Source organism: Bolinopsis microptera, chromosome 10 (assembly GCF_026151205.1).
Source record: "Bolinopsis microptera isolate Bmic1 chromosome 10, MBARI_Bmic_1.0, whole genome shotgun sequence".
In the NCBI taxonomy this organism is placed as follows: domain Eukaryota; kingdom Metazoa; phylum Ctenophora; class Tentaculata; order Lobata; family Bolinopsidae; genus Bolinopsis; species Bolinopsis microptera.
In genome coordinates this window covers 17,435,379-17,462,314 of record NC_087081.1, presented here as the reverse complement: position 1 = coordinate 17,462,314, position 26,936 = coordinate 17,435,379, and the positions used below count along the sequence as shown (strand labels likewise).

Below are 26,936 nucleotides of genomic sequence, written 5' to 3'. Positions count from 1 at the left end.
CCACCTACTCGCTAAATGTGGGGTACCACCGCCTACTCGCTAAATGTGGGGTAACACCGCCTACTCGCTAAATGTGGGGTACCACCGCCTACTCGCTAAATGTGGGGTAACACCGCCTACTCGCTAAATGTGGGGTAACACCGCCTACTCGCTAAATGTGCGGTAACACCGCCTACTCGCTAAATGTGGGGTAACACCGCCTACTCGCTAAATGTGGGGTAACACCGCCTACTCGCTAAATGTGGGATAACACCGCCTACTCGCTAAATGTGGGGTAACACCGCCTACTCGCTAAATGTGGGGTAACACCGCCTACTCGCTAAATGTGGGGTAACACCGCCTACTCGCTAAATGTGGGGTACCACCGCCTACTCGCTAAATGTGGGATAACAACGCCTACTCGCTAAATGTGGGGTAACACCGCCTACTCGCTAAATGTGGGGTAACACCGCCTACTCGCTAAATCTGGGGTAACACCGTCTTCTCGCTAAATGTGCGGTAACACAGCCTACTCGCTAAATGTGGGGTACCACCGCCTACTCGCTAAATGTGGGGTACCACCGCCTACTCGCTAAATGTGGGATAACACCGCCTACTCGCTAAATGTGGGGTAACACAGCCTACTCGCTAAATGTGGGGTACCACCGCCTACTCGCTAAATGTGGGGTACCACCGCCTACTCGCTAAATGTGGGATAACACCGCCTACTCGCTAAATGTGGGGTAAAACCGCCTACTCGCTAAATGTGGGGTAACACCACCTACTCGCTAAATGTGGGGTAACACCGCCTACTCGCTAAATGTGGGGTAACACCGCCTACTCGCTAAATGTGGGGTACCACCGCCTACTCGCTAAATGTGGGATAACAACGCCTACTCGCTAAATGTGGGGTAACACCGCCTACTCGCTAAATGTGGGGTAACACCGCCTACTCGCTAAATCTGGGGTAACACCGTCTTCTCGCTAAATGTGCGGTAACACAGCCTACTCGCTAAATGTGGGGTACCACCGCCTACTCGCTAAATGTGGGGTACCACCGCCTACTCGCTAAATGTGGGATAACACCGCCTACTCGCTAAATGTGGGGTAACACAGCCTACTCGCTAAATGTGGGGTACCACCGCCTACTCGCTAAATGTGGGGTACCACCGCCTACTCGCTAAATGTGGGATAACACCGCCTACTCGCTAAATGTGGGGTAAAACCGCCTACTCGCTAAATGTGGGATAACACCGCCTACTCGCTAAATGTGGGGTACCACCGCCTACTCGCTAAATGTGGGGTACCACCGCCTACTCGCTAAATGTGGGATAACACCGCCTACTCGCTAAATGTGGGGTAACACAGCCTACTCGCTAAATGTGGGGTACCACAGCCTACTCGCTAAATGTGGGGTACCACCGCCTACTCGCTAAATGTGGGGTACCACCGCCTACTCGCTACATGTGGGGTAACACCGCCTACTCGCTAAATGTGGGGTACCACCGCCTACTCGCTAAATGTGGGATAACAACGCCTACTCGCTAAATGTGGGGTAACACCGCCTACTCGCTAAATGTGGGGTAACACCGCCTACTCGCTAAATCTGGGGTAACACCGTCTTCTCGCTAAATGTGCGGTAACACAGCCTACTCGCTAAATGTGGGGTACCACCGCCTACTCGCTAAATGTGGGGTACCACCGCCTACTCGCTAAATGTGGGATAACACCGCCTACTCGCTAAATGTGGGGTAACACAGCCTACTCGCTAAATGTGGGGTACCACCGCCTACTCGCTACATGTGGGGTAACACCGCCTACTCGCTAAATGTGGGGTAAAACCGCCTACTCGCTAAATGTGGGGTAAAACCGCCTACTCGCTAAATGTGGGATAACACCGCCTACTCGCTAAATGTGGGGTAACACAGCCTACTCGCTAAATGTGGGGTACCACCGCCTACTCGCTAAATGTGGGGTAAAACCGCCTACTCGCTAAATGTGGGATAACACCGCCAACTCGCTAAATGTGGGGTAACACCACCTACTCGCTAAATGTGGGGTAACACCACCTACTCGCTAAATGTGGGGTAACACCGCCTACTCGCTAAATGTGGGGTAACACCGCCTACTCGCTATGTTAGACGGATTTTTGCTAGTAGAAATAAACTTTGAGCAACATAACACTTACATTACGCAGAAATCATTTTATATTCAGATCTAAGAGTTTAAACCGAAATAGAGTTGAATAATTAAATCAAAGAGATCCATTACTCCAGTAGCAGAGTACTGGAGAACATGTGAGCATAATGAGACGTGTGATAACTCAGGGTCCGGGACCCCATAACTCATATTATCATAGGATAATGCTGACGTCAAACACAGGCCACCATCAAGTAGCATTGCTACCAATTTGCTAATTAGTCTTGACATGAACGTTTGAGTGGCGGAATATGCTCCGCAGGCCCCCGGGACGCCATCTTATGCAGGAAACAACTATTTGTCTATTTTAACGGAAGTCGGGAGAGTAATGTTAGAGTTTCTTCTCTACTTCGGTTGTTATATCATACATTATAATACAAAAATTTGAGGATTTCAATCTCTAATACATAGTTATTACAATAACAATGCTTGTAAAGTACAATATACAAATTATTTCGAAAAGCTGCCGGTTAGTTCTAATCCCAAAACGGAGTGAAAGGAACGTTTAATGCAATGTTCGGCAGAAATTTCAAGTCAACCGGTGACTAAATATAGACTACAAATAAAGAGAACAGTATAAGTGGTCTGTCCATTGGGGCTCAAAAGAGCTATTTATAAAAGTCGCATTCTTGTTCATCTTTTCTTATGACATTTTTGTAAGCTTTCTCAAAGTCTTTTGGTAAGACGACGTACCTATTCTCACGGACAGCCTGCATGCCGGCCTGAAAATAAAACGGTTTAAAATCAAACAAATCATCACATATTCCAGAATTCAGAAATGGACAGCAGATTTCTTATTCGATTGATTCTAATTGATTCTGATCAGTTGATCAGTAAATAAGATGTAAGTACTGAACCTCTTGGCAGATTGAGTTAATGTCAGCACCCGAGATCTTGTCAGGCCTCGCAACGTAATCTTCTAAATCCACCTCATCCGACAGGTTCATCTGACCAGTAATCGTACTGAACACCTGAACAAGTTGTTAGATTTCTAGAAAACGTCAGATTAAGCTTTGGCGGATATATTTATTTTCTATTCTGGGCTTTTTTTGTTAAGTCGACGAGAGTAAATACTTAATAGGCCCTAAAAGAAGCCTCGATCCGTTCTTTGGGAATTACTGTGCGAGTAGACATTGTTAAAATAACTTATACGGGACACTGTTAAAACTGCCTTTGTGTTGATAAATCCTACAAGTATTTAAGCAAGAATGGCTCACGTGCAGGGGCCATGTTCACATTGTTAAATTATATTTTATTGTTAACAGTATGACCACTGTCATGTGAGAAGTTTTAAAATCCTGCTCCAAGTCAACGTCCGGCAAATAGGGAGGGTGGGTGGTTTTGGAATTTCGGACAAATCCGGACAGGGGGCGGGGTGGTTTCTGAAAATCCGGATGTCCGGAAATTTTGGCAGAATTAACGAAAAAGTCCCATTTATTTCAACTCTTTGACACTAATTACTTTAATTATTTAATTAATTACTTAATTATTTTAAGTAACTACACATTTTATTAACAATGAATTTGAGTTGGTTTTATTTGTACTCTTAAGAGTAGCTGGAAATCCAGGGGTGGTTTTGAAAATTTGGACACACAGGGGGAGGGGGTTGTCTGAAAATCTGCGATTTTGGCGGACGTCCTAAGTAGATGGCACCTAGTAGATCGGCAGGGATCGGTTCTGGACAACAGTAAAAACCAACCATTATAATTATCAGATCGACTTAGGTTAGCTTAACTCACCAATCTCTTTTGTCGTCTGTCGGGAAGGGGGAACTCAATCTTTCGGTCCAATCTGCCGGGCCTCAAGAGCGCTGGATCCAACGTGTCTGCTCTGTTCGTAGCCATGATTACCTGGAATATTGTCATCTTCATATAAACCTTGAACTGTTAGGGCAACGTAGACTACTTAATCGTTATCCAACTTCCAATACAAGTAGACGATGGTTGCCCTAATGCCTAAGATAAGGCCACAGCTGGGTAAGCAGCCACCATTCTTAGCGATAACAACAAAGACGGGACTATGTGATTTCTATAATCGCGCGTAAAAACGGTGCGTACAAGTGACAAAACAATATTTTATTGATATGTTTAGCAATACATGCGCCTTCCGTCAAAATACACGCAAAGACGCAGCGCGCGTTTCTAGACTCGAGTAGTCGCTTAAACTCTACGAAATTATGCTTGTCAAAGCGTGATAAGAAAGCATGATAAGACAATTGGGTAAATTCCAATCAACAATCAGCTGACAAATTACCTTGACGTTAACATTCTGGTCGAAACCGTCCATCTGATTCAATAGCTCGAGCAGAATCCTCTGAACCTCACGATCAGCACCGGTCTGAGCATCAAATCTCTTGGTTGCAATAGCGTCAATCTCGTCGATAAATATAATGGCAGGGGCGTTCTCTTTGGCTAGTCTAAAGACATCACGCACCATTCGGGGACCTTCTCCTAGGTATTTCTGCACAAATTCAGAACCAACAACCCTGATAAATAAATAAATAAATAAATAGATTCTAACATACAAAAGTTATAGTCTCCAAAACAAAACTGTTTTTGTTATCAACTAAGTAATCAGTAAAAATATGCGTATTATTTTGACAGTAACCTGATAAAGGCAGCAGTAGTGTGGTGAGCGACTGCTTTAGCTAACATAGTTTTGCCACAACCCGGGGGACCGTGCATCAGTACACCACGTGGGGGGTCGATACCTGTTGTAGTGTTGTAGTGTTGTAGTGAACTATACTAACTATACTGTTGTAGTGTTGTAGTGAACTATACTAACTATACTGTTGTAGTGTTGTAGTGAACTATACTAACTATACTGTTGTAGTGTTGTAGTGAACCATACTAACTATACTGTTGTAGTGTTGTAGTGAACTATACTAACTATACTAACTATAGTGTTGTAGTGAACTATACTAACTATACTGTTGTAGTGTTGTAGTGAACTATACTAACTATACTGTTGTAGTGTTGTAGTGAACCATACTAACTATACTGTTGTAGTGTTGTAGTGAACTATACTAACTACACTGTTGTAGTGTTTTAGTGAACTATACTAACTACACTGTTGTAGTGTTGTAGTGAACTATACTAACTATACTGTTGTAGTGTTGTAGTGAACTATACTAACTATACTGTTGTAGTGTTGTAGTGAACTATACTAACTACACTGTTGTAGTGTTTTAGTGAACTATACTAACTACACTGTTGTAGTGTTGTAGTGAACTATACTAACTATACTGTTGTAGTGTTGTAGTGAACTATACTAACTATACTGTTGTAGTGTTGTAGTGAACTATACTAACTATACTGTTGTAGTGTTGTAGTGAACTATACTAACTATAGTGTTGTAGTGTTGTAGTGAACTATACTAACTATAGTGTTGTAGTGAACTATATTAACTATACTGTTGTAGTGTTGTAGTGAACTATACTAACTATACTGTTGTAGTGTTGTAGTGAACTATACTAACTATACTGTTGTAGTGTTGTAGTGAACTATATTAACTATAGTGTTGTAGTGTTGTAGTGAACTATACTAACTTTACTGTTGTAGTGTTGTAGTGAACTACACTAACTATACTGTTGTAATAAAAATAATAATAACTAGAAATTTATACATCTCTTTATAGCCAAAGAGAACTCAAAATCCAAAGATTCAGTTCAAGCCATCTAAAGCGACTCATGAACAATGAACAAAATAAGAACGTTATTTTATGAAAATCAGATAATAAATCATAATTGCGAATTATCACATACACTTTTTTGGAGTCAAAAAGAACATGGCTACAAAACTTTCGTGTTTACAAAACTTCGTGTTTCTGGCACAAAGGCTAATGAGTAATCACTAGAAAACTTTGGAACATAGCTAATTCGAGAAATGAAGTAATTAGTAAGTAACTTGAGTATCAGCGTGAGAATGTACCTATTAGCGTGAGAATGTACCTATTAGCGTGAGAACGTACCTATCAGCGTGAGAATGTACCTATTAGCGTGAGAACGTACCTATTTGTTTGTAGAGTTCGAAGTGTGTTAGTGGTAACTCCACCGCCTCTCTTATTTCTTGCTTCTGTATGTCCATACCTCCGATATCTGAAGTAAACTATAATAAAATGAAACATTTAAAAACGTTAAGCCCATCGAAATGCTCGTGCCAATTCGATCAAAAGTCGAATGAATGGGCAAAATGGTCATAATTTTTCGCAAAAAATCGAAAAATCAATATTTCTGATGTACCATATTATATTGAACTGAAATATAGCTGTACTTGCTAATTAGAGGACGGCGAACATAATGCTTATTTTATCACAACTCAAGTTTTAGCTGTTTTTAAGGCTGTACAAAAATGAGGAATAAATGGTCATGGTTTGGCCCCCATCCGATCCCCCCACTGCTGAGGGGGGGGGGGGGGGGGGGGAAGCTTCACACCAGGAAGCTTTCTCCCTTCCTTAAATCAGTAAACTAAGTAAAGTTATTTTTCCATTGATCAACTATGACCGGATACGAAAGTGTTTTCGTGTACAGTCGAGATATAATAACAGATTTTTTGAAATGGAAATATATGCCGTTATTTAACCTGAGTAAGCGACATCAGGTTTCTCGTGAGCTTGCAACATAGCAATACTACTGTCCGCTTCAGGGGGCAGTATGTCTACCAGCGCGTTGGAGTGTTTGTGTAGTGCGACTGATGCTGACGGTTTCAAGAGCTCCCTGGGATATAACAACATTAGCTTCCACTGGACTCTAATCATTGTCAATGTTGTGAAATACCACACGTAGAACCCTGAAGTATGATTGCTGTGTTCACCTGTCAAGGGTACTCAGTATCCTGACATATTGGTTACTGCCAGTAGTAGCACCCACAATAGCCGTGTTTTGATCCACAGCCTCCAGAAACTGTCCTATAACAAGTGGTACTGACTGGATACGCTTCACTTCTTCCTGAGCTCGCTTGTATTCTCTCTTCAAGTTCTTCTGCTCGTCCTAGTTAGATTCACATTGATAATACACATTACAAAGCAATTGTTAATGCATGATGTGTTGATACACAGTGTGAGTTATGTTTCCCATCCATTATCATCATTAATCATCCCAAAAAGAAAAGACAGCAAAGAAATTAAAAATGTATACAAATTTTGACATAAAAATTAAAGAACTAACTTTTATATACTCCTCCTGCACATTGAGAAACTCTAATTGTTGCTGTAGTTTTTTGTACATAGTATACAAATCATTCTGGTCGAGCTTGTCTAGCTTGTCAAATGACTTCTCCGACTTGAGTAGTGTTGTGTTAACCACACAAATTAACCACAAAGAAGATAAAAGAAATTGTACCAAACTTTTGAAAGGATTTTAAAATGCTTACTTATGTGTAAAATAGCATCTGGCTTATTTAAAATGTGAAAGATCCCATATGTAATGAGACTTACAGTTATCGGAGTCGGTTTAGGTACAATAACACCTATTTCTTCCATTTCAGCCCTACAAATAGTACACAGTGACTAAAAGTGAGGAATTTAAATCCTAGTCATAATGTTTCCATAGTCAGAATTGACTGATTTTTGTCAACAAAAGAATATTCAAATTAATTTAAAATTAGTTGCTATCAGGGGTTCTCAAGACGTTCGAATTGAGCGCATATGTTCGATCTAGCTAGATCCTTGTTGATTCTTGGGACAAAAAAGGTGCAAAAAAAAACGCGCGGCAAATATGCCCACTACTTCCTAGAAATTCCTCCAGATTCCTAAGAATCTGACTACTTAATTTCTAGTCGACTACTTTTTCTAGTCGCGCATTCAGCAGAACGCGCTAAAAAGTCCCATAGGATTATAGATATAAATATTACACACTTGAACATGATCGCGTGGCTCAATAGGTTAATGCATTCTCCTCCAATCTGCAGGATGCGAGTTCTGGACTCACAGACGATAATTTTATTCCCACTTTTTTGGCAATTATGAATAACTAATGAATAACTAATAATACCTCAGTAATATAATCAGCAAAGCTCGATACATTATGGTATGGAATTGAGGGTGAAACATAATGAAATAGTCACCTTGGCCACGGAGTGGCTGAAAAATTTATAGTCCATATTTTCATAATTGTAATTGATTACATTAAATGACAGTTGCCCTAGAGAGTAAGCAAGTAACCTAGAAGTAAGGACTTTGGATTTACCCTCCAGCCTAGAAGAAGCCAGCGCCATCCGACTGTAAAAGTCACTGATGCAGACTTTGCTGACGACCTTGCTCTAATCACGGATAGTGTTGCAGAAGCCCAAGATTTCCTCAAGAGTTTGGAACTGGCGGCCAATTCAGTCTGACTCCACCTTAACGAGCGGAAACTAAGTACATGGAATCAACATTAGAGATCATGATATTCAGACAATATCGGCAGCGAGTGAGAAGAATATAGAAAAAGTCGAGGACTTTGTATACCTGGGTAGTAGAATGAAGAGTTCTGAGAAAGGCTTTGAAGTTAGAAAAGCTAAGGCTTGGGCAGAATGTCACCAGATGAAGATCAATGAATAAGTTTTCAATGAAACAGATGGAAGTCTGGTATGGGTAGAGATCTCAAGGTATGACTGTTCCAGTCTACAGTCGAGTCCATCCAAGTCAATATGGCTCTGAAACATGGACTGTCACTCAGACCCTCCATAGTGGCACCCAACATAGACCAACAATAATGTAGATGGACACCTTAGGGAATCCCTACATCGGCGTAGGGAAAGACCACACCTTGTGTATGAAGACATTCTGCGGGGGGGGGGGGGGGGATGGGGGGGGGGGGGGCACGGGGCTTGACGACAGCAAAGAGATTAACAAATTCATGCTGGATAGACAGATCTGGAGAAAAGTCACATCTAAAGAGAAACACAACAATAAAGAGAAATATAACAATTATCTTTGGTTCCATCCTTATGTGGCAAAGAAGCGTTTTATAAATCTTTATTCCACTGGGAAGTTTTTAAAATAGGATAATGTTTTTGATGAAATTGTTTTTAAATATTGTATTTGATAATTAATTAATGTTGGTGGGGAAATATGTATTATATATTTTTTCACACAGTGCGATGATAGTTTGTAGACATGTGTGATGATGTGATGTCATAAATTTTATTTTACTTTACTTTTTGCGCAGACATTGAAGCTGCCCTAAGTCGAAGTAAGTCAAGTAAGTCAAAATAGTACAGTTTAGGCACAAGAACTATTTCTTCCATTTCAACTCAACAAGCGATTGTAGTGAAAACTAGAGTGGAAGCTTGGAGAAATTTTTTATTAGAATGAATCTATATTTTTGTATTTAAAAATAGAAATTGAGACTGAAGTATAATGAAGTTTTTAATACATTTCTTTAGCTTCTTATAACCATTGATACAAATGCCATAATCTTTCGCCAGCCCTCCAATAAATAATGTCCACTTTCAAGTTGCAATTTATATCCTTTAATTACACATGTCATAAACATAAGTATATTATAATGTAAACTTTTTGTCACAACAAGACTGGAATCCATAGTAACAACCCTTTATCGCTGCCAACAATTGTTATCTGGTCCAATAACTCATCTGGACTAGTGTTTCGGTGTGTGCAATAGGTTTAAGGCCGGACAGAAAGAGAAACAGCCCGGACTGGGAACTTTATGCTGAAGCTAACAGACGATATGCAAACCTCATCAGAACGGCGAAAAGACAAAATTGGAAACAATTCACAGGAAATATTACCAAGATCCCTGCTTTATCACGTATCCATAAAGTTCTAGGAAATAATGGAACACAAGGCTCGCTCAATAGTTTAAGGAAACCAGACGGTACTTTAACTAACTCACCCCAGGAAACTCTACAGGTACTCACCGATGCTCTCATACCATCGGACGGTAGCCCAGCCCTGCCAACACAGCAGAGTGCACCAGATGTTGCAATGATTCTCAAGATTACGGCACCACATCGCTTGAATCGGGCAGTAAAAGATCTTAACATGAACAAATCACCAGGTCCAGACGGAATTAGAAATGAGATGATCATAAAAGCTTGGAATAAAATAAAGGACCCTCTAAGAATGATTTTCCACCATTCATTAGCTCTAAGCTGTACACCAACCTCGTGGCAATCAACAACAGGTTGTGTAATCCCGAAGCCTGGAAAACCAGATTACACAAACCCCAAGGCATTCAGGATAATTTCACTAACATCCTGTTTCCAGAAACTTCTAGAACGACTTATCCTCTGGTATCTCGAACAGGACCTCAAGATCCCAGCGAAACTTACTAAGAGTCAACACGGTTTCAGGAAAGGGAAATCAACAGAATCAGCAATACATATACTAACAAGGAAAATTGAGGACGCCGTGGCAACAGGAAATTATGCTCTTGGAATCTTTCTTGATATCGAACAGGCATTTGATGCAATTAGTTTTCAGGCAATCAAAGATGCACTGTTACAAGCAGGGATTCCGGAAACAATCACAAACTGGATCTACTACATGGTAAGTAACAGGATGATCACAGTCACATACTGTGGTCACGATACCACAAAGAAAGCAACTAAAGGAAGTCCACAAGGAGGAGTTCTGTCCCCACTTCTATGGAACATAACGCTGGACACTTTCCTCAGCTCACTAGGAATACACACTAGTTTTGTCCAAGCCTTTGCGGACGACCTGGTAATACTAATCAGCGGAATTTGTAAAACTACGGTTCAGGAAATTTCTCAACGGCATCTAACTAACATCAACAGGTGGTGTGCCAGTAAAGGTCTCAAACTTAGTGCGTTAAAATCTAAGGCAATCCTTTTTACAAATAAAAGGGATAATATGCTTACTAACCCACTAATGGTAGGTAATAATCAGGTCCCTCAGGTAACTGATACAGTCTATCTAGGAGTAACCATTGACAGCAAACTATCATGGGGGAAGCATATTCAGGTGAAATGTAACAAAGCGGTACAACATCTTCAGGCATGCAACAGAGCAGTTGGCAAAACGTGGGGTATTACACCTACAGGGACGAGATGGATATATAACCAAATTATTCTCCCTTCTCTAGGTTACGCTGCATTCGCATGGCAGCATAGAATAGACGAAGCCCAATACCTAAAGACCAAGATGCAGGCAATTCAGAGACACGCTAGTATCATGATATCAAGAGGACTCAAAAGTACACCACTAGAAAACTTGGAAATCATGGCAGGAATCAAACCCATTGATCTAAAACTCAAGGAACTGGCCATACTTTCAGCTCGGAGACTCAAAATTAACGGTAATTGGAATTCTAACTACCAGTTTAGCAGAACAGGAAACTGTAAGTCCCATGCATACAATCTGGACAAAGCTATGTCAACCATACCAGCGATGAAATGTAAAATTACGGACATTATCGAAACTACCACAGTCTTGGATCGGAAGTTTAAAACAATAATACAGGAGCGGTCTAAAGCAACACAGCAGGTCGGAATCACCCCAGCAACACACTGGGCTATTTTCACAGACGGCTCAAAAATAGAACAGTTCTCAGGTGCAGGTTACTGCGTAATAAGAAACGCAAGCGAGGTCCAGAGACAAAGTTTCCACCTAGGCACTAATGCAACGGTATACCAGTGTGAACTGTTTGCTCTCAACACATCAGCTCACTGGGCAACTATCAATATTTCAGAACCTGGGAGTATAACATTCTTTTCAGATTCACAGGCAGCAATCCTAGCAGTCACACACCACACGGTCACATCTAACTTAGTTCTTGATACCATTAACTACCTTAACAAACTAGGACAAACACACTCAGTCAATGTCAGGTGGGTCCCAGGACATGCAGGTATTCCAGGAAACGAAAGAGCTGATGAACTAGCCAGAGAAGGATCACTCACAATCGCTTTAGGTCCTGAACCCTTCATCAGCATATCCGAAGGAGCAATTAAGACGGCAGTAAAGGAGTATTTACACGGAATTCATCTTCGTAGATACAGGAACACGGCACTGAGCGAGAAAGGGAAAATACCACTAACAATCCTACTCACCAAATATAAATACAGGAATCTTGGACTTGCAGGAAATCATCAAAGATGGCTAACCTGGCTCTTCACAGGACATAGCCCCCTAGCCTACTTCCAATACAAGGCAAACAATTTCACATCCCCCCGTTGTGAACACTGTCCAGAAGAGGAAGAAACCTCGGAACACTTCATGTGTCACTGTATAGGATACATGACCATTAGGCTAAGAATTTTCGGTAATATATTTCTAACCTGGGAAGACATAGTATCAGCTAGAATTAGTACGGTTATAAAATTTATCGAGGCAACCAATAGACTACTAAAGGAGGATCTTTTCGAGGATCCCATCAACCACTAACACATATAGGACATCTTGCAGTTTTATAGGCACTGACCGTCCCTGGAAGTCCCTGTCTCCCCATCGTTAACCCGTAAGGGGTTGCACCAGGGGCGGTGGTAACAGCACTTCAAGACTCTCGGAGTCTGTTGTCGATATCTATGTATAATATATTTATGGTATATAATTTGGGAGTCTCTCTCTCCAGCAGCAGGAGTTGGAGAATGGGGACGCGTTGTGAAAGCCACCGCAAGGAAGGCTTACAGTCGACGCCGACCAATCAAAAGAAGAAGGTTTAAGGCCCAGACATTCCTTGCCTTGTTAGTTGTGTGTCCTTTCACAATCCAATTAGCAGTCAAGGACAAAACTCACGAGAGTCGAGAAGAACAAAAACGTGAGTACAACCAAAGAGTCCTGAATGTAGAGAAAGCCATGTTCACCCAACAAGTATTTCAAAATATTTATTTTCGAGGGTGTCTAATGTTATAGCTAGACAATTACCATCGTTGAAATTATCCGTGTATATTGTTTAAAAAAATGTATTGGGAATATTAATAATAATTCTATACAGTTCCATAATTGAATCAATTATGGCCCCTTATCGTGGGCAGAATATGTGTCTTTGTTGAAGTGTCCTGGTATAAAACTCATTTGAGTGACTGCATTAAAATAATTTAAGGAGAGTTATCTTTAAACTTTCAGACCACAGACAATAGGGATAAATACTAGGACCTACTAATATCAAAACAAAATTTTAGCCATCTAAATTGTTGTTAAGCTTTCTCTTCTCCTACGATTGACTAGAGGAACCATCTTTGGCGAGTATTAGGAACTTACAAATACCGTGCTGTAAGTTTGCAAAGCATGTGGACTTGCTCTATCCAGAGCCCTTGCGCTTGCAGTAGGGCGCGCCCGCCTCACGGCGGTAAAAAGGCTTTTCTTGACTTGTGAAACAAGCGCTCCCGAAGTGGCGCGAAAGCACATGGTTAGGTGAACATGTGGACTAAGTGGGTCGAAAGTACTCGACTTGAAAGTGGGTGTTGAGAATTCTCAACTAAACTAAAGATAATGACGTCCAGAACATGAGTTGACCATTGTTAATGATCTGGCCCGGCGCGCGCTACTTCGTAGCACTTGCCATCGAGAAGAAAGCGGCGCACGCTACTTCGAAGAAATTTAGACGAGTAACATCCGTCAAGAACATGAGGCAATAAAGTGAGTAGTAGAGGCTGAAGGGGAAGTAATGTCACAAAGAGTTGTCATACGTTGTATGACCCGCCGCGCACGAGTGCGCGGCTCCCCCTGTATCGTCGAAACTCTACAGTGAAGCAACAGTGGGGGTCACCACGTGATGCAAACAAAGAGATCAATAAAACAAGAAATTCAATCAAACAAGAAATTTAATCTTAGCACATTTTACAAAATAAAAATATGTAAAACAATTCATCAAATATGTGGCTTATCGTGGCGCAGTTCGTGCGCGGCAGGTCAAAATACGAATGACAACAACACTTCCAGTAAGGGTTGCCGTTTGTTGCGGATTCCGAATCATCCCCATGAAATAGGGTTCGGTTATAATGCTCCCTAAAATGTTTCCCTACCTGGCAAAAAATTGTATCACGTCGTGACCTTGACCATTGTTAATGGTTTGGCCCGGCGCCCGCTACTTCGTAGCACTTGCCATCGGGCCATTTCGAGAAGAAAGCGGCGCGCGCTACTTCGAAGAAATTTAGACGAGTAACATCCGTCAAGTCGTGACCCGAAGGTCGTTTCACTAATACAGGGTAGCCGCGCACTGATCGTGCGCGGCGGGTCATACAACATATAACATATGACTTGATTCACGATGTCAATCCTTCGCAGCTCGGTGAAGCACAGTGGTGCATCCCGCCGATCTACCGAAGAGAAGCATTATTTGATGCGCGCGCGACCCAGTAGTGCATCGCGCTACAATGTATGACAAGCAAGATATTGGCGGAAAACTTTCTCCGCGATCACGTGATAAGACCGTATAGTATAATATAAGGAAGTTGGTATAATTTTTCGTTAGGGTTAGGGTTTCAGCATATGGTTTTCTTACGGATTGGGTTAGGGTTAGGATTTAACGGGTGGTATACTCGTAAAATATTTGAGTCCAACTCGGTGCGCGTTCTGGTAGGCTATATAATATATATATTTCATGATGCACTATAAACTTGATTTGCGACAGAAATTTTAGACAATTTATCTGCTTACGTGTAATTTCAAACTCTTATCAGTTACCATGTCTTTTATCTAATTTTTATCAGCAGATTTATAAATCTGCTGTTCATTTGTAGTTTTTACCATGCCAGTTATGAGTAACTTTTTGCCTTCTATCAATTGAGTGCAGCTTTCAGTTTCAAAATTTTCAGTTTATTCAGATTTTTCGTTTTCAATATTGCAAATTTTTAATAAATCATGTTCAGATTATGGTGATAATGGATGTAAAGGTACTTCAACCGAATTAACAATCCAACCGTGTGTATGACGTGTCCCAGTAGCCAATCATAATATATGTATTTCTACCGGTGGCACCTACTGGATGGCGGTTAGATGAGTACACTACTCTCACAAGCATCTCGAGTCTCTCGGTGATCCTGCCTCCACACCACACTCAGTCTGGACTCCCTTCCGGCCGACCGAACTATTTTCCTAATATCTCCTAATATAACTTTGATCGAATAGGCCTAAATTCATGATGCACTATAAACTTGATTTGCGACAGAAATTTTAGACAATTTATCTGCTTACGTGTAATTTCAAACTCTTATCAGTTACCATGTCTTTTATCTAATTTTTATCAGCAGATTTATAAATCTGCTGTTCATTTGTAGTTTTTACCATGCCAGTTATGAGTAACTTTTTGCCTTCTTATATCAATTGAGTGCAGCTTTCAGTTTCTAAATTTTCAGTTTATTCAGATTTTTCGTTTTCAATATTGCAAATTTTTAATAAATCATGTTCAGATTATGGTGATAATGGATGTAAAGGTACTTCAACCGAATTAACAATCCAACCGTGTGTATGACGTGTCCCAGTAGCCAATCATAATATATATATATATATATATATATATATGATATAATAAACCTACAAGGTTAGGATCAGATTAGAGTGTTAGGTTTTCGAATATTCGTTCAGGGCCGGCTAGAGATCGGATTGAATAAGTCACGTGACAGTCGAGTGTAGAGTGATTTTGTTATACAGTCATGTCACGTGATCGAGACAGTTTTCCGCCAATATCTTGCCAGGAGAGCATTTTAACCCTATGTCACGGGGGGTTGTATCACGTCGTTGACCATTGTTAATGGTCTGGCCTGGCGCGCTACTTCGTAGCACTTGCCATAACATTTCGAGAAGAAAGCGGCGCGCGCTACTTCGAAGAAATTTAGACGAGTAACATCCGTCAATCACGTCGTGCCCCCCATTGTCGTTTCACTATCGTGGCCACTATAGTCTACAACGTATGACAAGTGAACACCTCGTTGACAATAATATGAAATAATCATGTCCGCTTGCATATAAGTATGTTACTGGGCGGCGCTCAGCCTGTCATTCCGCCGAATCTTTATTTATGTTTATGAACATAATAGCCTGGGGTCCCCAGGTAAATGAGTATGACGAAGAATAAAATCATTGGTTTATCTTTTTAAATTACTCTATGCTCTATAAAAATTTAAAGATCATGAGAATTATTTAATCGCGAAAAGTGTTTAAATTAATACATAATAGATGTCACAATTGAGCACGTTAATGCGTTTTATTAGCAAGTATGAAGTATTATTGATATTATATATGGCCATATACTTAGGACGTCCGGCAAAGAGGGAGGGGGTGGTTTTGGAATTTCGGACAAATCCGGACAGGGGGAGGTAGTTTCTGAAAATCCGGACGTTGGTTTTATTTGTATTCTTAAGAGTAGCTGGAAATCCGGACGTCCGCGGGAGGGGGGTGGTTTTGAAAATTCGGACACACCCGGACAGGGAGTGGTCTGAAAATCTGCAATTTTGGCGGACGTCCTAACTCTAAGTAGATGGCCCCTTAAACTTAAAGCATAGTGGTAAAAGTTAGACTAGTAGATGGATATCACATAAAGATACCAATCCCAATTAATACGAGCTACTCTATTATTCCACTGCTCTCTTTATGGTAGAATTAACCAAATATAAGAGAGTCAAACAAAGTTTGGTAACATGAAAGACAGCCGAGCGAGGAGCTACTTAAGATTTGGCCGATCGTTAATTTCCATCGGTCATTAAATTGAATTAGTACTAGTAGCTGTAAACGTAGAACCAGAAAATAGCAACTGTTGAGGCTAAAATTAAGGTTGTCCCTTCGGCTCCATTGCAGTTTTCGTAATCGCAGGTTTTACAATCGTCGAGTTTCCAGGTAGCATTGGGGCTATGAGCAGTGTCACACGATCCACACCCGCACACAGTTAGGTTTGCGTTGTTCTCCTTGTAGCTCGGCTTCGGCCTGAGGTGCATTCGTGTCTTAGGGGTGGGGGGGGGGGGGGGTGGGTGCAGCAGGGAGGCGGAGGGGGTGTTCAGCAGGGGGGGGGGGGGGGGGGGAGGAGGGCGGGTACAAATTCCCCGAGAATAGTTGAGTGACAGCCTTATTACTCTCGCAGAAAGTTCTTACTTCTTTAGGAAAGGTAAAATAGTGACATATAAAGACTTACCCCCAACAGTGAATGTCCTGTAAGAGAGACCCATTGCTGCACTTAACAGAGATGCCTCCTTGAAAGCAACTATAAGTAAAGATAGGAGGGTGGTAAGAGTTACAGTTGCTATTATCCTGTATACTGGCGGTCTCGTTCCAGGCTGCACAAGATAGGCAGGTGCCGTTATCAGCACTATCAGGACATCCTCCACATCCATACTCCGAGAAAGTGTTGTTTGCTTCATTGTAGTTCGGCCTGAACGAGATGTGTACTAGTGAAGGCAATCCCGACTTCGGGATTCCCGAAATTTTCTCAATTCCCGATTTTCGGGAATTTTCAATAAATGTGTTATAACTTATACTTCATACTTCAGTAAATCTTAAAATATTCGAATAAATTGACTACAACAGAGGTTCAACTATAGAATTAAAAGTCGAGTCACCGTATGAAAATGAGTTGATTACAATTTACACGAAAGGGACCTGAACATGATGATTGATGAGCGCCATTTGCTTTCGGGAATCTCGGGATTTTTTTGGTCGGGATTCCCAAATCCCGGGATTGAATAATTTGATCGGGATTGACTTCACTAATGTGTACTAATGTTTGAGAAACAAATCGAAAATGAATTGATATGACCGATTAATAAAAATAATGGCAATGCGACAATTAACATTTAACAAGGTGTTGTAAATTGTAAAATGGAATTTTGCATAAACAACTGACTGGTGACAGAAAGCAGCAGCTTTTGCTTCGTCTCCATTAGTTCCACTAGCAGTACATTTATCGGTAATGGTAGAGTTATCACTGATTATATCCGAACCTGAAGGTGAGGACTGAGGATATGGTAAAACTAAAATAACGCTGAAGCAGTACAGTAAAGCCAAAATTAAAAAGCCAAAATTAATTGAAAACAATTAATATTATTCAGTTTTTTTGACTGGAAGTTGCCGAAAAATCGTTTAACCAACCACAATGATTTACCTTCAATAACGCAGGTATAGGTCCAATAGTATTCCTCAGCCATGACGGTAACTACTTGGAATATCGCTACAACAGCGAGCCAAGTAAAGGTTTTCATCATGCCAACAGCCTGGGCCAGTTAATGTTATTGACTTGATCTCACTTTTATCTTGATTGATGATGTCAACCCTTCAGATCGTTGCACTGCGAATTAAAAGAGCAACGATCTAGTAAATGGTAAAAACGATAGTTTGCGCGGCGCGTCGAAGTCCTCCAATAAATAATTATTAAACAGAACAAAAGGGAGAAATCTTCGTTTGAAGTGAAGCCGTAAAACAATAAGCTAGAAAAAACTTTGGCATGTAACTGTAAGCAGTTGGTATCGAATTCAAGATAAGAGATAAGAGTCATCAAATAACAGCCACATGTCAGCCTGACAGTCTATATCTGTATTTGTTTGCCGTCCCATGTTGAGACAATATCACAATTTAATTTTATGTTAACTTTATTTTAGAGCATAGACGTTATTGCCCCCTTATCTCAAAAAAGAAATGACATAAAATTAACTTACATGAACAGACGCAGAGGAGACCTTTTCAAGTACAAGTAAGTAAGAAAAATAGGTCACCCCACGAGGTAGTTATTTAAAACATTTCCTGGTGTTTGAAATCTCTCCAAGATTAACTGAAGAGAGCACTTTATATTCATTTCACAGTAATCAAAATCCACGATTTACAGTACAGTTTGGGCGAAAGGAAAATAATATAGTGAATGGATAAACTCATAACTGTAGTTTATATTTTATTTCATCGACAGTTGTCGTCAAATTGTGTGCATGAAAAACAGAGAATTTGAAATTACAAATGTGCTAAATTTTCATGTTACGAGCGTAACAGTTCAGACTTTGAACTTACGGCGGACGTTGCAGGGGGGGGGGGGGGGGGGGACGTTGCAGGGGGGGGGGGGGGGGGGGGGGGGGACGTTGCAGGGGGGGGAGGGTTACATGTGTGATGTGCATTGAACTGTAAATTCTCGCATATAAATTTTTGGGAGGTTGCAAGTAAAAATTGCACCTTATTCATATCTCTGCAAATAAATAAACTTATTTTGAAGTTGTTCAACATCACAGGAGCAATTAGTGATACATTTTACAAATCTTAATTTCGTCTCTAATTTATCACATTAAATCGTTAAAAGTTTTCCCAGGTCCAACAAAATATTAAAACTGACATTTACAGAATTAGCTTCTAATAATAATGATTATATTACTAGAGTACTCTACTTCTAATACTGCTACTATATAGTATAGAGTATATAGTCAATACAGCATATAGTCAATACAGAAATGGTTATTGGTGAGAATTTCCCTGAGCCAGCAGTAAACACAATAACTCAAAAGTTTAAACTTTAATCAAGCTGAAATCCATAAATTTACTATTGGCATTTGGCAATATAAACTCACATAGTTTCATTTCGAACAATTAATCTACTAATAAACTGAGCAATTAACAAATTGAATCAGAGTGCGTCCACTCTAAGAAGAGAAGTAGAATCCAGGAGTTGAGGAAGAGGGCCAGTATCCCTGGAAACACACACAGACAACTGGTTAATATTGTATACTCCGGGTGTAGAGAAGACAGCGGTCAAGTTTACTGATCTCGTCACGTGATCAGGTATCTCTATCTTGTGACGGACCACGCCCGACCACATGAAGGGGAGTGTGTCCTTTGGTGGAGCCGGCCTGTGGGAATATCATATCATAACCACAATAATAGGGGAGTAATACTTTGGTGGGGCCGGCCTGTGGGAATATCATATCATAACCACAATAATAAGGGAGCAATACTTTGGTGGAGCCGGCCTGTGGGAATATCATATCATAACCACAATAATAAGGGAGCAATACTTTGGTGGGGCCGGCCTGTGGGAATATCATATCATAACCACAATAATAAGGGAGCAATACTTTGGTGGAGCCGGCCTGTGGGAATATCATATCATAACCACAATAATGAGGGAGCAATACTTTGGTGGAGCCGGCCTGTGGGAATTTCATATCATAACCACAATAATAGGGGAGCAATACTTTGGTGGAGCCGGCCTGTGGGAATATCATATCATAACCACAATAATAAGGGAGCAATACTTTGGTGGAGCCGGCCTGTGGGAATTTCATATTATAACCACAATAATAAGGGAGCAATACTTTGGTGGAGCCGGCCTGTGGGAATATCATATTATAACCACAATAATAAGGGAGCAATACTTTGGTGGAGCCGGCCTGTGGGAATTTCATATCATAACCACAATAATAAGGGAGCAATACTTTGGTGGAGCCGGCCTGTGGGAATTTCATATCATAACCACAATAATAAGGGAGCAATACTTTGGTGGAGCCGGCCTGTGGGAATATCATATCATAACCACAGGGGGGGGGGTCCAAGGGGAACTTTGGGGAGTTTTGGGGAACTTTTTTTTGGGGAACTTCAGGAAACCTGGGGGACTTTCCCAAAGTTCCCCAAAAAATTATCAATGAAACAAATAATTTTGGGGAATTTTGGGGAACTTTTTTTTGGGTAACTTCAGAAAGTTCCCCAAAATTCCCCAAAATTCCCCAAAGTTCCCCAAAAAAATTATAATGCCAAACAAATTATCATGCTGCATGTATCAACAAGTAAGTTAAGATTATACCTTATAATAACATACATGTTAACATTAATGGGTATTAATGTATATTAGAGAAATTTTGAATAATTTTGAATAATTTTGAATAATTTTAAATAATTTTGAATAATTTTGGGGAATTTTGGGGAACTTTGGGGAGTTTTGGGGAACTTTTTTTTGGGGAACTTCAGAAATCTTGGGGGACTTTCCCAAAGTTCCCCAAAGTTCCCCTTGGACCCCCCCCCCAACCACAATAATAGGGGAGCAATACTTTGGTGGAGCCGGCCTGTGGGAATATCATATCATAACCACAATAATAAGGGAGCAATACTTTGGTGGAGCCGGCCTGTGGGAATATCATATCATAACCACAATAATAGGGGAGCAATACTTTGGTGGAGCCGGCCTGTGGGAATATCATATCATAACCACAATAATAAGGGAGCAATACTTTGGTGGAGCCGGCCTGTGGGAATTTCATATCATAACCACAATAATAAGGGAGCAATACTTTGGTGGAGCCGGCCTGTGGGAATTTCATATCATAACCACAATAATAAGGGAGCAATACTTTGGTGGAGCCGGCCTGTGGGAATTTCATATCATAACCACAATAATAGGGGAGCAATAATTTGGTGGAGCCGGCCTGTGGGAATATCATATCATAACCACAATAATAAGGGAGCAATACTTTGGTGGAGCCGGCCTGTGGGAATTTCATATCATAACCACAATAATAAGGGAGCAATACTTTGGTGGAGCCGGCCTGTGGGAATTTCATATCATAACCACAATAATAGGGGAGCAATACTTTGGTGGAGCCGGCCTGTGGGAATTTCATATCATAACCACAATAATAGGGGAGCAATACTTTGGTGGAGCCGGCCTGTGGGAATTTCATATCATAACCACAATAATAGGGGAGCAATACTTTGGTGGAGCCGGCCTGTGGGAATTTCATATCATAACCACAATAATAGGGGAGCAATACTTTGGTGGAGCCGGCCTGTGGGAATTTCATATCATAACCACAATAATAGGGGAGCAATACTTTGGTGAAGCCGGCCTGTGGGAATATCATATCATAACCACAATAATGAGGGAGCAATACTTTGGTGGAGCCGGCCTGTGGGAATTTCATATCATAACCACAATAATAAGGGAGCAATACTTTGGTGGAGCCGGCCTGTGGGAATTTCATATCATAACCACAATAATAAGGGAGCAATACTTTGGTGGAGCCGGCCTGTGGGAATTTCATATCATAACCACAATAATAGGGGAGCAATACTTTGGTGGAGCCGGCCTGTGGGAATTTCATATCATAACCACAATAATAGGGGAGCAATACTTTGGTGGAGCCGGCCTGTGGGAATTTCATATCATAACCACAATAATAGGGGAGCAATACTTTGGTGGAGCCGGCCTGTGGGAATTTCATATCATAACCACAATAATAGGGGAGCAATACTTTGGTGGAGCCGGCCTGTGGGAATTTCATATCATAACCACAATAATAGGGGAGCAATACTTTGGTGGAGCCGGCCTGTGGGAATTTCATATCATAACCACAATAATAAGGGAGCAATACTTTGGTGGAGCCGGCCTGTGGGAATTTCATATCATAACCACAATAATAGGGGAGCAATACTTTGGTGGAGCCGGCCTGTGGGAATTTCATATCATAACCACAATCATAGGGGAGCAATACTTTGGTGGAGCCGGCCTGTGGGAATTTCATATCATAACCACAATAATAGGGAGCAATACTTTAGGGTAAGTATAGGAGCAAGTGAGTAGGAATAACATTATCTGACTAACCTGCCAGCAGTGGTATTAGCAGTAACCATAACAGTAAGTGAGGTGTTGTAACAGTTTGTAATGTGCAGTGTTACCGGTACCGGCAGGAGAGGTGCCGTCTTGAAATCTGCTGACCAAGTTTCCTGGTAACTCAGACCCAAACTTAGTAACTGTGGGAATGTATATATTATGTGCGCTACAGGTAAAATTGTTTGCTACGATAAAAGTAGATTATAAGTACGTTTGACGGATACAAATTAATAACTTATTAACTAAAGAGATACAAGTTAAGTAACTTATTAACTTAGTAACTGATTGGATGTGAATTGTCAGTTTAGAATTAGTTGATTGAAGAACTGCTCAATGCTCTTATTGCTCATGTCTCACAAAATATTGGAATTATTGTTGTATTTTGATGGCTTATTAGCGACAAATTTATAATAACTTTTCATTAATTAAGTCGGTACCTGTTGAGGTTGTGGAAGGAGAGAAGCCTGTAGAGCGGTGTGGTTTTGAGCATGGAGTATTCTAGACTTGTTCCCCTCCTCAGAGACACTGCCCTCCCAGAACACTAACATTCCTGCGGTGGGAACTGTGTGTTAAAGAGAACACTAGCATTCCTGCGGTGGGAACTATGTATTAAAGAGGACACTAGCATTCCTGCAGTGCGAACTATGTATTAAAGAGGACACTAGCATTCCTGCAGTGGGAACTGTGTATTAAAGAGAACACTAGCATTCCTGCAGTGGGAACTGTGTATTAAAGAGAACACTAGCATTCCTGCAGTGGGAACTGTATTAAAGAGAACACTAGCATTTCTGCAATGGGAACTGTGTATTAAAGAGAACATTAGCATTCCTGCAGTGGGAACTGTGTATTAAAGAGAACACTAGCATTCCTGCAGTGGGAACTGTGTATTAAAGAGAACACTAGCATTCCTGCAGTGGGAACTGTGTATTAAAGAGAACACTAGCATTCCTGCAGTGGGAACTGTATTAAAGAGAACACTAGCATTCCTGCAGTGGGAACTGCGTATTAAAGAGAACACTAGCATTCCTGCAGTGGGAACTGTGTATTAAAGAGAACACTAGCATTCCTGCAGTGGGAACTGTGTATTAAAGAGAACACTAGCATTCCTGCAGTGGGAACTGTGTATTAAAGAGAACACTAGCATTCCTGCAGTGGGAACTGTGTATTAAAGAGAACACTAGCATTCCTGCAGTGGGAACTGTGTATTAAAGAGAACACTAGCATTCCTGCAGTGGGAACTGTGTATTAAAGAGAACACTAGCATTCCTGCAGTGGGAACTGTGTATTAAAGAGAACACTAGCATTCCTGCAGTGGGAACTGTGTATTAAAGAGAACACTAGCATTCCTGCAGTGGGAACTGTGTATTAAAGAGAACACTAGCATTCCTGCAGTGGGAACTGTGTATTAAAGAGGACCAGGAAACAAATATATTTTCTTGATGGGAAAGAACTAAAGCAGATAAGTGGTAAAATGAAACATTGTTTCCTGCAAAGTATGAACTATGTAGTGAGTATGTACCCATGTTATAGTGGGGAGATGTAAAGTATGTACCCATGTTATAGTGGGGAGATGTAAAGTATGTACCCATGTTATAGTGGGGAGATGTAAAGTATGTACCCATGTTATAGTGGGGAGATGTAAAGTATGTACCCATGTTATAGTGGGGAGATGTAAAGTATGTACCCATGTTATAGTGGGGGGATGTAAAGTATGTACCCATGTTATAGTGAGGAGATGTAAAGTATGTACCCATGTTATAGTGGGGAGATGTAAAGTATGTACCCATGTTATAGTGGGGAGATGTAAAGTATGTACCCATGTTATAGTGGGGAGATGTAAAGTATGTACCCATGTTATAGTGGGGAGATGTAAAGTATGTACCCATGTTATAGTGGGGGGATGTAAAGTATGTACCCATGTTATAGTGAGGAGATGTAAAGTATGTACCCATGTTATAGTGGGGAGATGTTAAGTATGTACCCATGTTATAGTGGGGAGATGTAAAGTATGTACCCATGTTATAGTGGGGAGATGTTAAGTATGTACCCATGTTATAGTGGGGAGATGTAAAGTATGTACCCATGTTATAGTGGGGAGATGTAAAGTATGTACCCATGTTATAGTGGGGAGATGTAAAGTATGTACCCATGTTATAGTGGGGAGATGTAAAGTATGTACCCATGTTATAGTGGGGAGACGTAAAGTATGTACCCATGTTATAGTGGGGAGATGTTAAGTATGTACCCATGTTATAGTGGGGAGATGTTAAGTATGTACCCATGTTATAGTGGGGAGATGTAAAGTATGTACCCATGTTATAGTGGGGAGATGTAAAGTATGTACCCATGTTATAGTGAGGAGATGTAAAGTATGTACCCATGTTATAGTGGGGAGATGGACTGTCTGCGGAGGTTTTGTTCGCCTCAAGGCAGGCCTGTGATCTCCTGTACAGATCTAGCACGTGATTAGCTGAGGTGTCTACTAGCGGTCCACCTCCCAAACTGAGAGGAGTTTCAGCGTTATGAGGTTATTTATAGACAATATCATCTCATGTTACCTCTAGACTATGGAACTTCAGCTTGTTTTATTTCTAATCTGAATCAGAGAACATTACAATTACAGCTAATAATCATGGTGTATCAAAATTTGAGATTTCGTGTATCGTTGATATATTTATATATACCATTAGACATTACCTGACACTAGAAAAGTAAGCAGATTCCTTGGGAGAAAGTTCAGCTCTAAATGGAATGTTGATACTTGCACCTGGATACACAACTAATGGAATGTTAGACTCCAAGCTATTCATGATCCAACGGTTGCTCACCAAACTCAGCTGGGTCACCTGTAAAGTAACAATGTTAAACCTATAACTTATAAGTGATAAATAAAAAGTGATAACGTCGGAAACATGGGTGAATGTAGATGGAAATGAGGTGGAAATAACATAACTTCGTGGAATCGTGCCGAGAGCTAATACCGCATTCTTTTTATTTACTGTTGATCGATCTTCTCTGTTCAAATGCTATCTTCAAGTTTAAAGACGTAGGTGGTGTTATGTAACACAAACTCACATGAAGATCTTGTAGACTGAGCGAATAATATCCCACATTGTTAACGATAACAGAACCCAGCAGCTGTAATTTGTTGTGGGACGTCGGAGTAACGTTACAAACTCGCGATTCTACCGTCACGCTCACACTGATGTTGACCTTCGTTTCTGTGCTCACTGCCCGGTGACTGAGAAAAATCATACTTGAAGTTAATCAATTGAAATGGTTAATTTGCAAAGTAAAATTCAATTTTGAACAATTCTAAAAGTGACATATTTCCAGTAAATAACTTGTTTGAAAACCAAATAGAATAATATATGATACAAAGAAAACTTCATTTACGGACGTGAGGAGAGTAAGGACTCCTCCAACTACATTAAATCAATTCCTTCTGTAACGTCCTCAATAAATTTTAGTTGATGATGAGAGATAAGACTCAGAATTGGGATTGAAAAATTTTAAGTCGAAATAGGAGTTCTGTCCCGGCCGATAGAATCCCCTGGCACGGATGTCAGGGTGCACATTGTCTCCTGTTAGTGTGGCATTTGTTGAGAAAGTCTCCCCGTCTAGAGTCTGCAGGTGGGGTTCACATTTCACGTCTTTACAAACAGTTGATATTTGTTTGGCGATGAAATCCCTAACTGAGTTGTGGCGGATGATGATGTAGCCTCCTCTTGGACCTTTGGACAGTTTAGAGCATGGTTGATGCCCATTTTGGCCCAACAAACACATGACTGAAGTAATCGTGGAAGGTCTTTGTTATATCGTAGAAGTAGACTATTCCTGAATTCCCCTTTGTTCAGTGTGAAACCATAAATCTCTCACTGCTTTCATTGCAGACTAACGTATATTCTGATTCTTGCTTATCTGCTCTCACTTTGAGAATTTCTTGCAGCGACTCGGAATCCTGATCTATATCTGTTTCAATTCCGGCCATGGCCTTTACTAAGAACTAATCACTTCCATGGATGTTTGATACTCCTCTGATGCCAACTTTGATAAAACTGGTATGCCTAGTCCCCCATATCGTACGGGTAGCGCAACTGTTCTTGGTGTAATAGGGCATCCAAATAAAGCCGGTATGAATTTCTCATCGATAAGCATGTCAAGAGGTTGCAAGTATTGATCTATTCCTTCAATTGTTCTCATGAAGTATGTAATTTTGTGTCTAAATCCATGAGTGAATGCTGCATGAGCTGCTTGTGGCTGGGATTGACCAAAATCTGATAATCTG

At 40.8% G+C, this 26,936-nt stretch overlaps 3 protein-coding genes across 4 annotated transcripts in view; all 3 read right to left on the bottom strand.

Annotated features, from left to right (window-relative positions):
• Positions 1 to 2,561: 2,561 nt before the first annotated feature.
• LOC134822453 (26S proteasome regulatory subunit 6B) overlaps positions 2,562 to 26,936 on the bottom strand; it is a 47,918-nt gene continuing 23,543 nt past the window's right edge. The window contains exons 1-11 of one of the 2 annotated variants that reach the window (XM_063833544.1): positions 17,529 to 17,532; positions 7,612 to 7,665; positions 7,343 to 7,456; positions 6,990 to 7,165; positions 6,759 to 6,892; positions 6,188 to 6,274; positions 4,786 to 4,888; positions 4,432 to 4,663; positions 3,918 to 4,028; positions 3,036 to 3,149; positions 2,562 to 2,900 (exon numbers count right to left, since the gene is read on the bottom strand). In XM_063833544.1, coding sequence (XP_063689614.1) covers positions 2,787 to 2,900; positions 3,036 to 3,149; positions 3,918 to 4,028; positions 4,432 to 4,663; positions 4,786 to 4,888; positions 6,188 to 6,274; positions 6,759 to 6,892; positions 6,990 to 7,165; positions 7,343 to 7,456; positions 7,612 to 7,656 — 1,230 coding nt within the window. In that variant the 5' untranslated portion in view covers positions 7,657 to 7,665; positions 17,529 to 17,532 and the 3' untranslated portion in view covers positions 2,562 to 2,786. Of the gene's footprint in view, positions 2,901 to 3,035; positions 3,150 to 3,917; positions 4,029 to 4,431; positions 4,664 to 4,785; positions 4,889 to 6,187; positions 6,275 to 6,758; positions 6,893 to 6,989; positions 7,166 to 7,342; positions 7,457 to 7,611; positions 7,666 to 17,528; positions 17,533 to 26,936 lie in introns of those variants that run through there. The other variant, XM_063833545.1, reaches the window with a different exon arrangement.
• On the bottom strand, positions 16,201 to 18,472 carry LOC134822454 (uncharacterized). Its single transcript, XM_063833546.1, has 4 exons — positions 18,176 to 18,472; positions 17,918 to 18,014; positions 17,210 to 17,446; positions 16,201 to 17,004 (listed from the first exon to the last, which is right to left on the bottom strand). Exons 1-4 carry the CDS (start codon positions 18,273 to 18,275, stop codon positions 16,800 to 16,802), a joined length of 639 nt encoding a protein of 212 aa, XP_063689616.1. The 5' UTR covers positions 18,276 to 18,472; the 3' UTR covers positions 16,201 to 16,799.
• The window catches only part of LOC134822452 (trafficking protein particle complex subunit 8-like), a 62,992-nt gene continuing 55,289 nt past the window's right edge, over positions 19,234 to 26,936 (bottom strand). Inside the window, exons 19-24 of the mRNA XM_063833543.1 lie at positions 25,724 to 25,889; positions 25,346 to 25,494; positions 25,026 to 25,150; positions 23,086 to 23,198; positions 22,640 to 22,788; positions 19,234 to 19,895 (exon numbers count right to left, since the gene is read on the bottom strand). Coding sequence (XP_063689613.1) covers positions 19,673 to 19,895; positions 22,640 to 22,788; positions 23,086 to 23,198; positions 25,026 to 25,150; positions 25,346 to 25,494; positions 25,724 to 25,889 — 925 coding nt within the window. The 3' untranslated portion in view covers positions 19,234 to 19,672. The remainder of the gene's footprint in view (positions 19,896 to 22,639; positions 22,789 to 23,085; positions 23,199 to 25,025; positions 25,151 to 25,345; positions 25,495 to 25,723; positions 25,890 to 26,936) is intronic.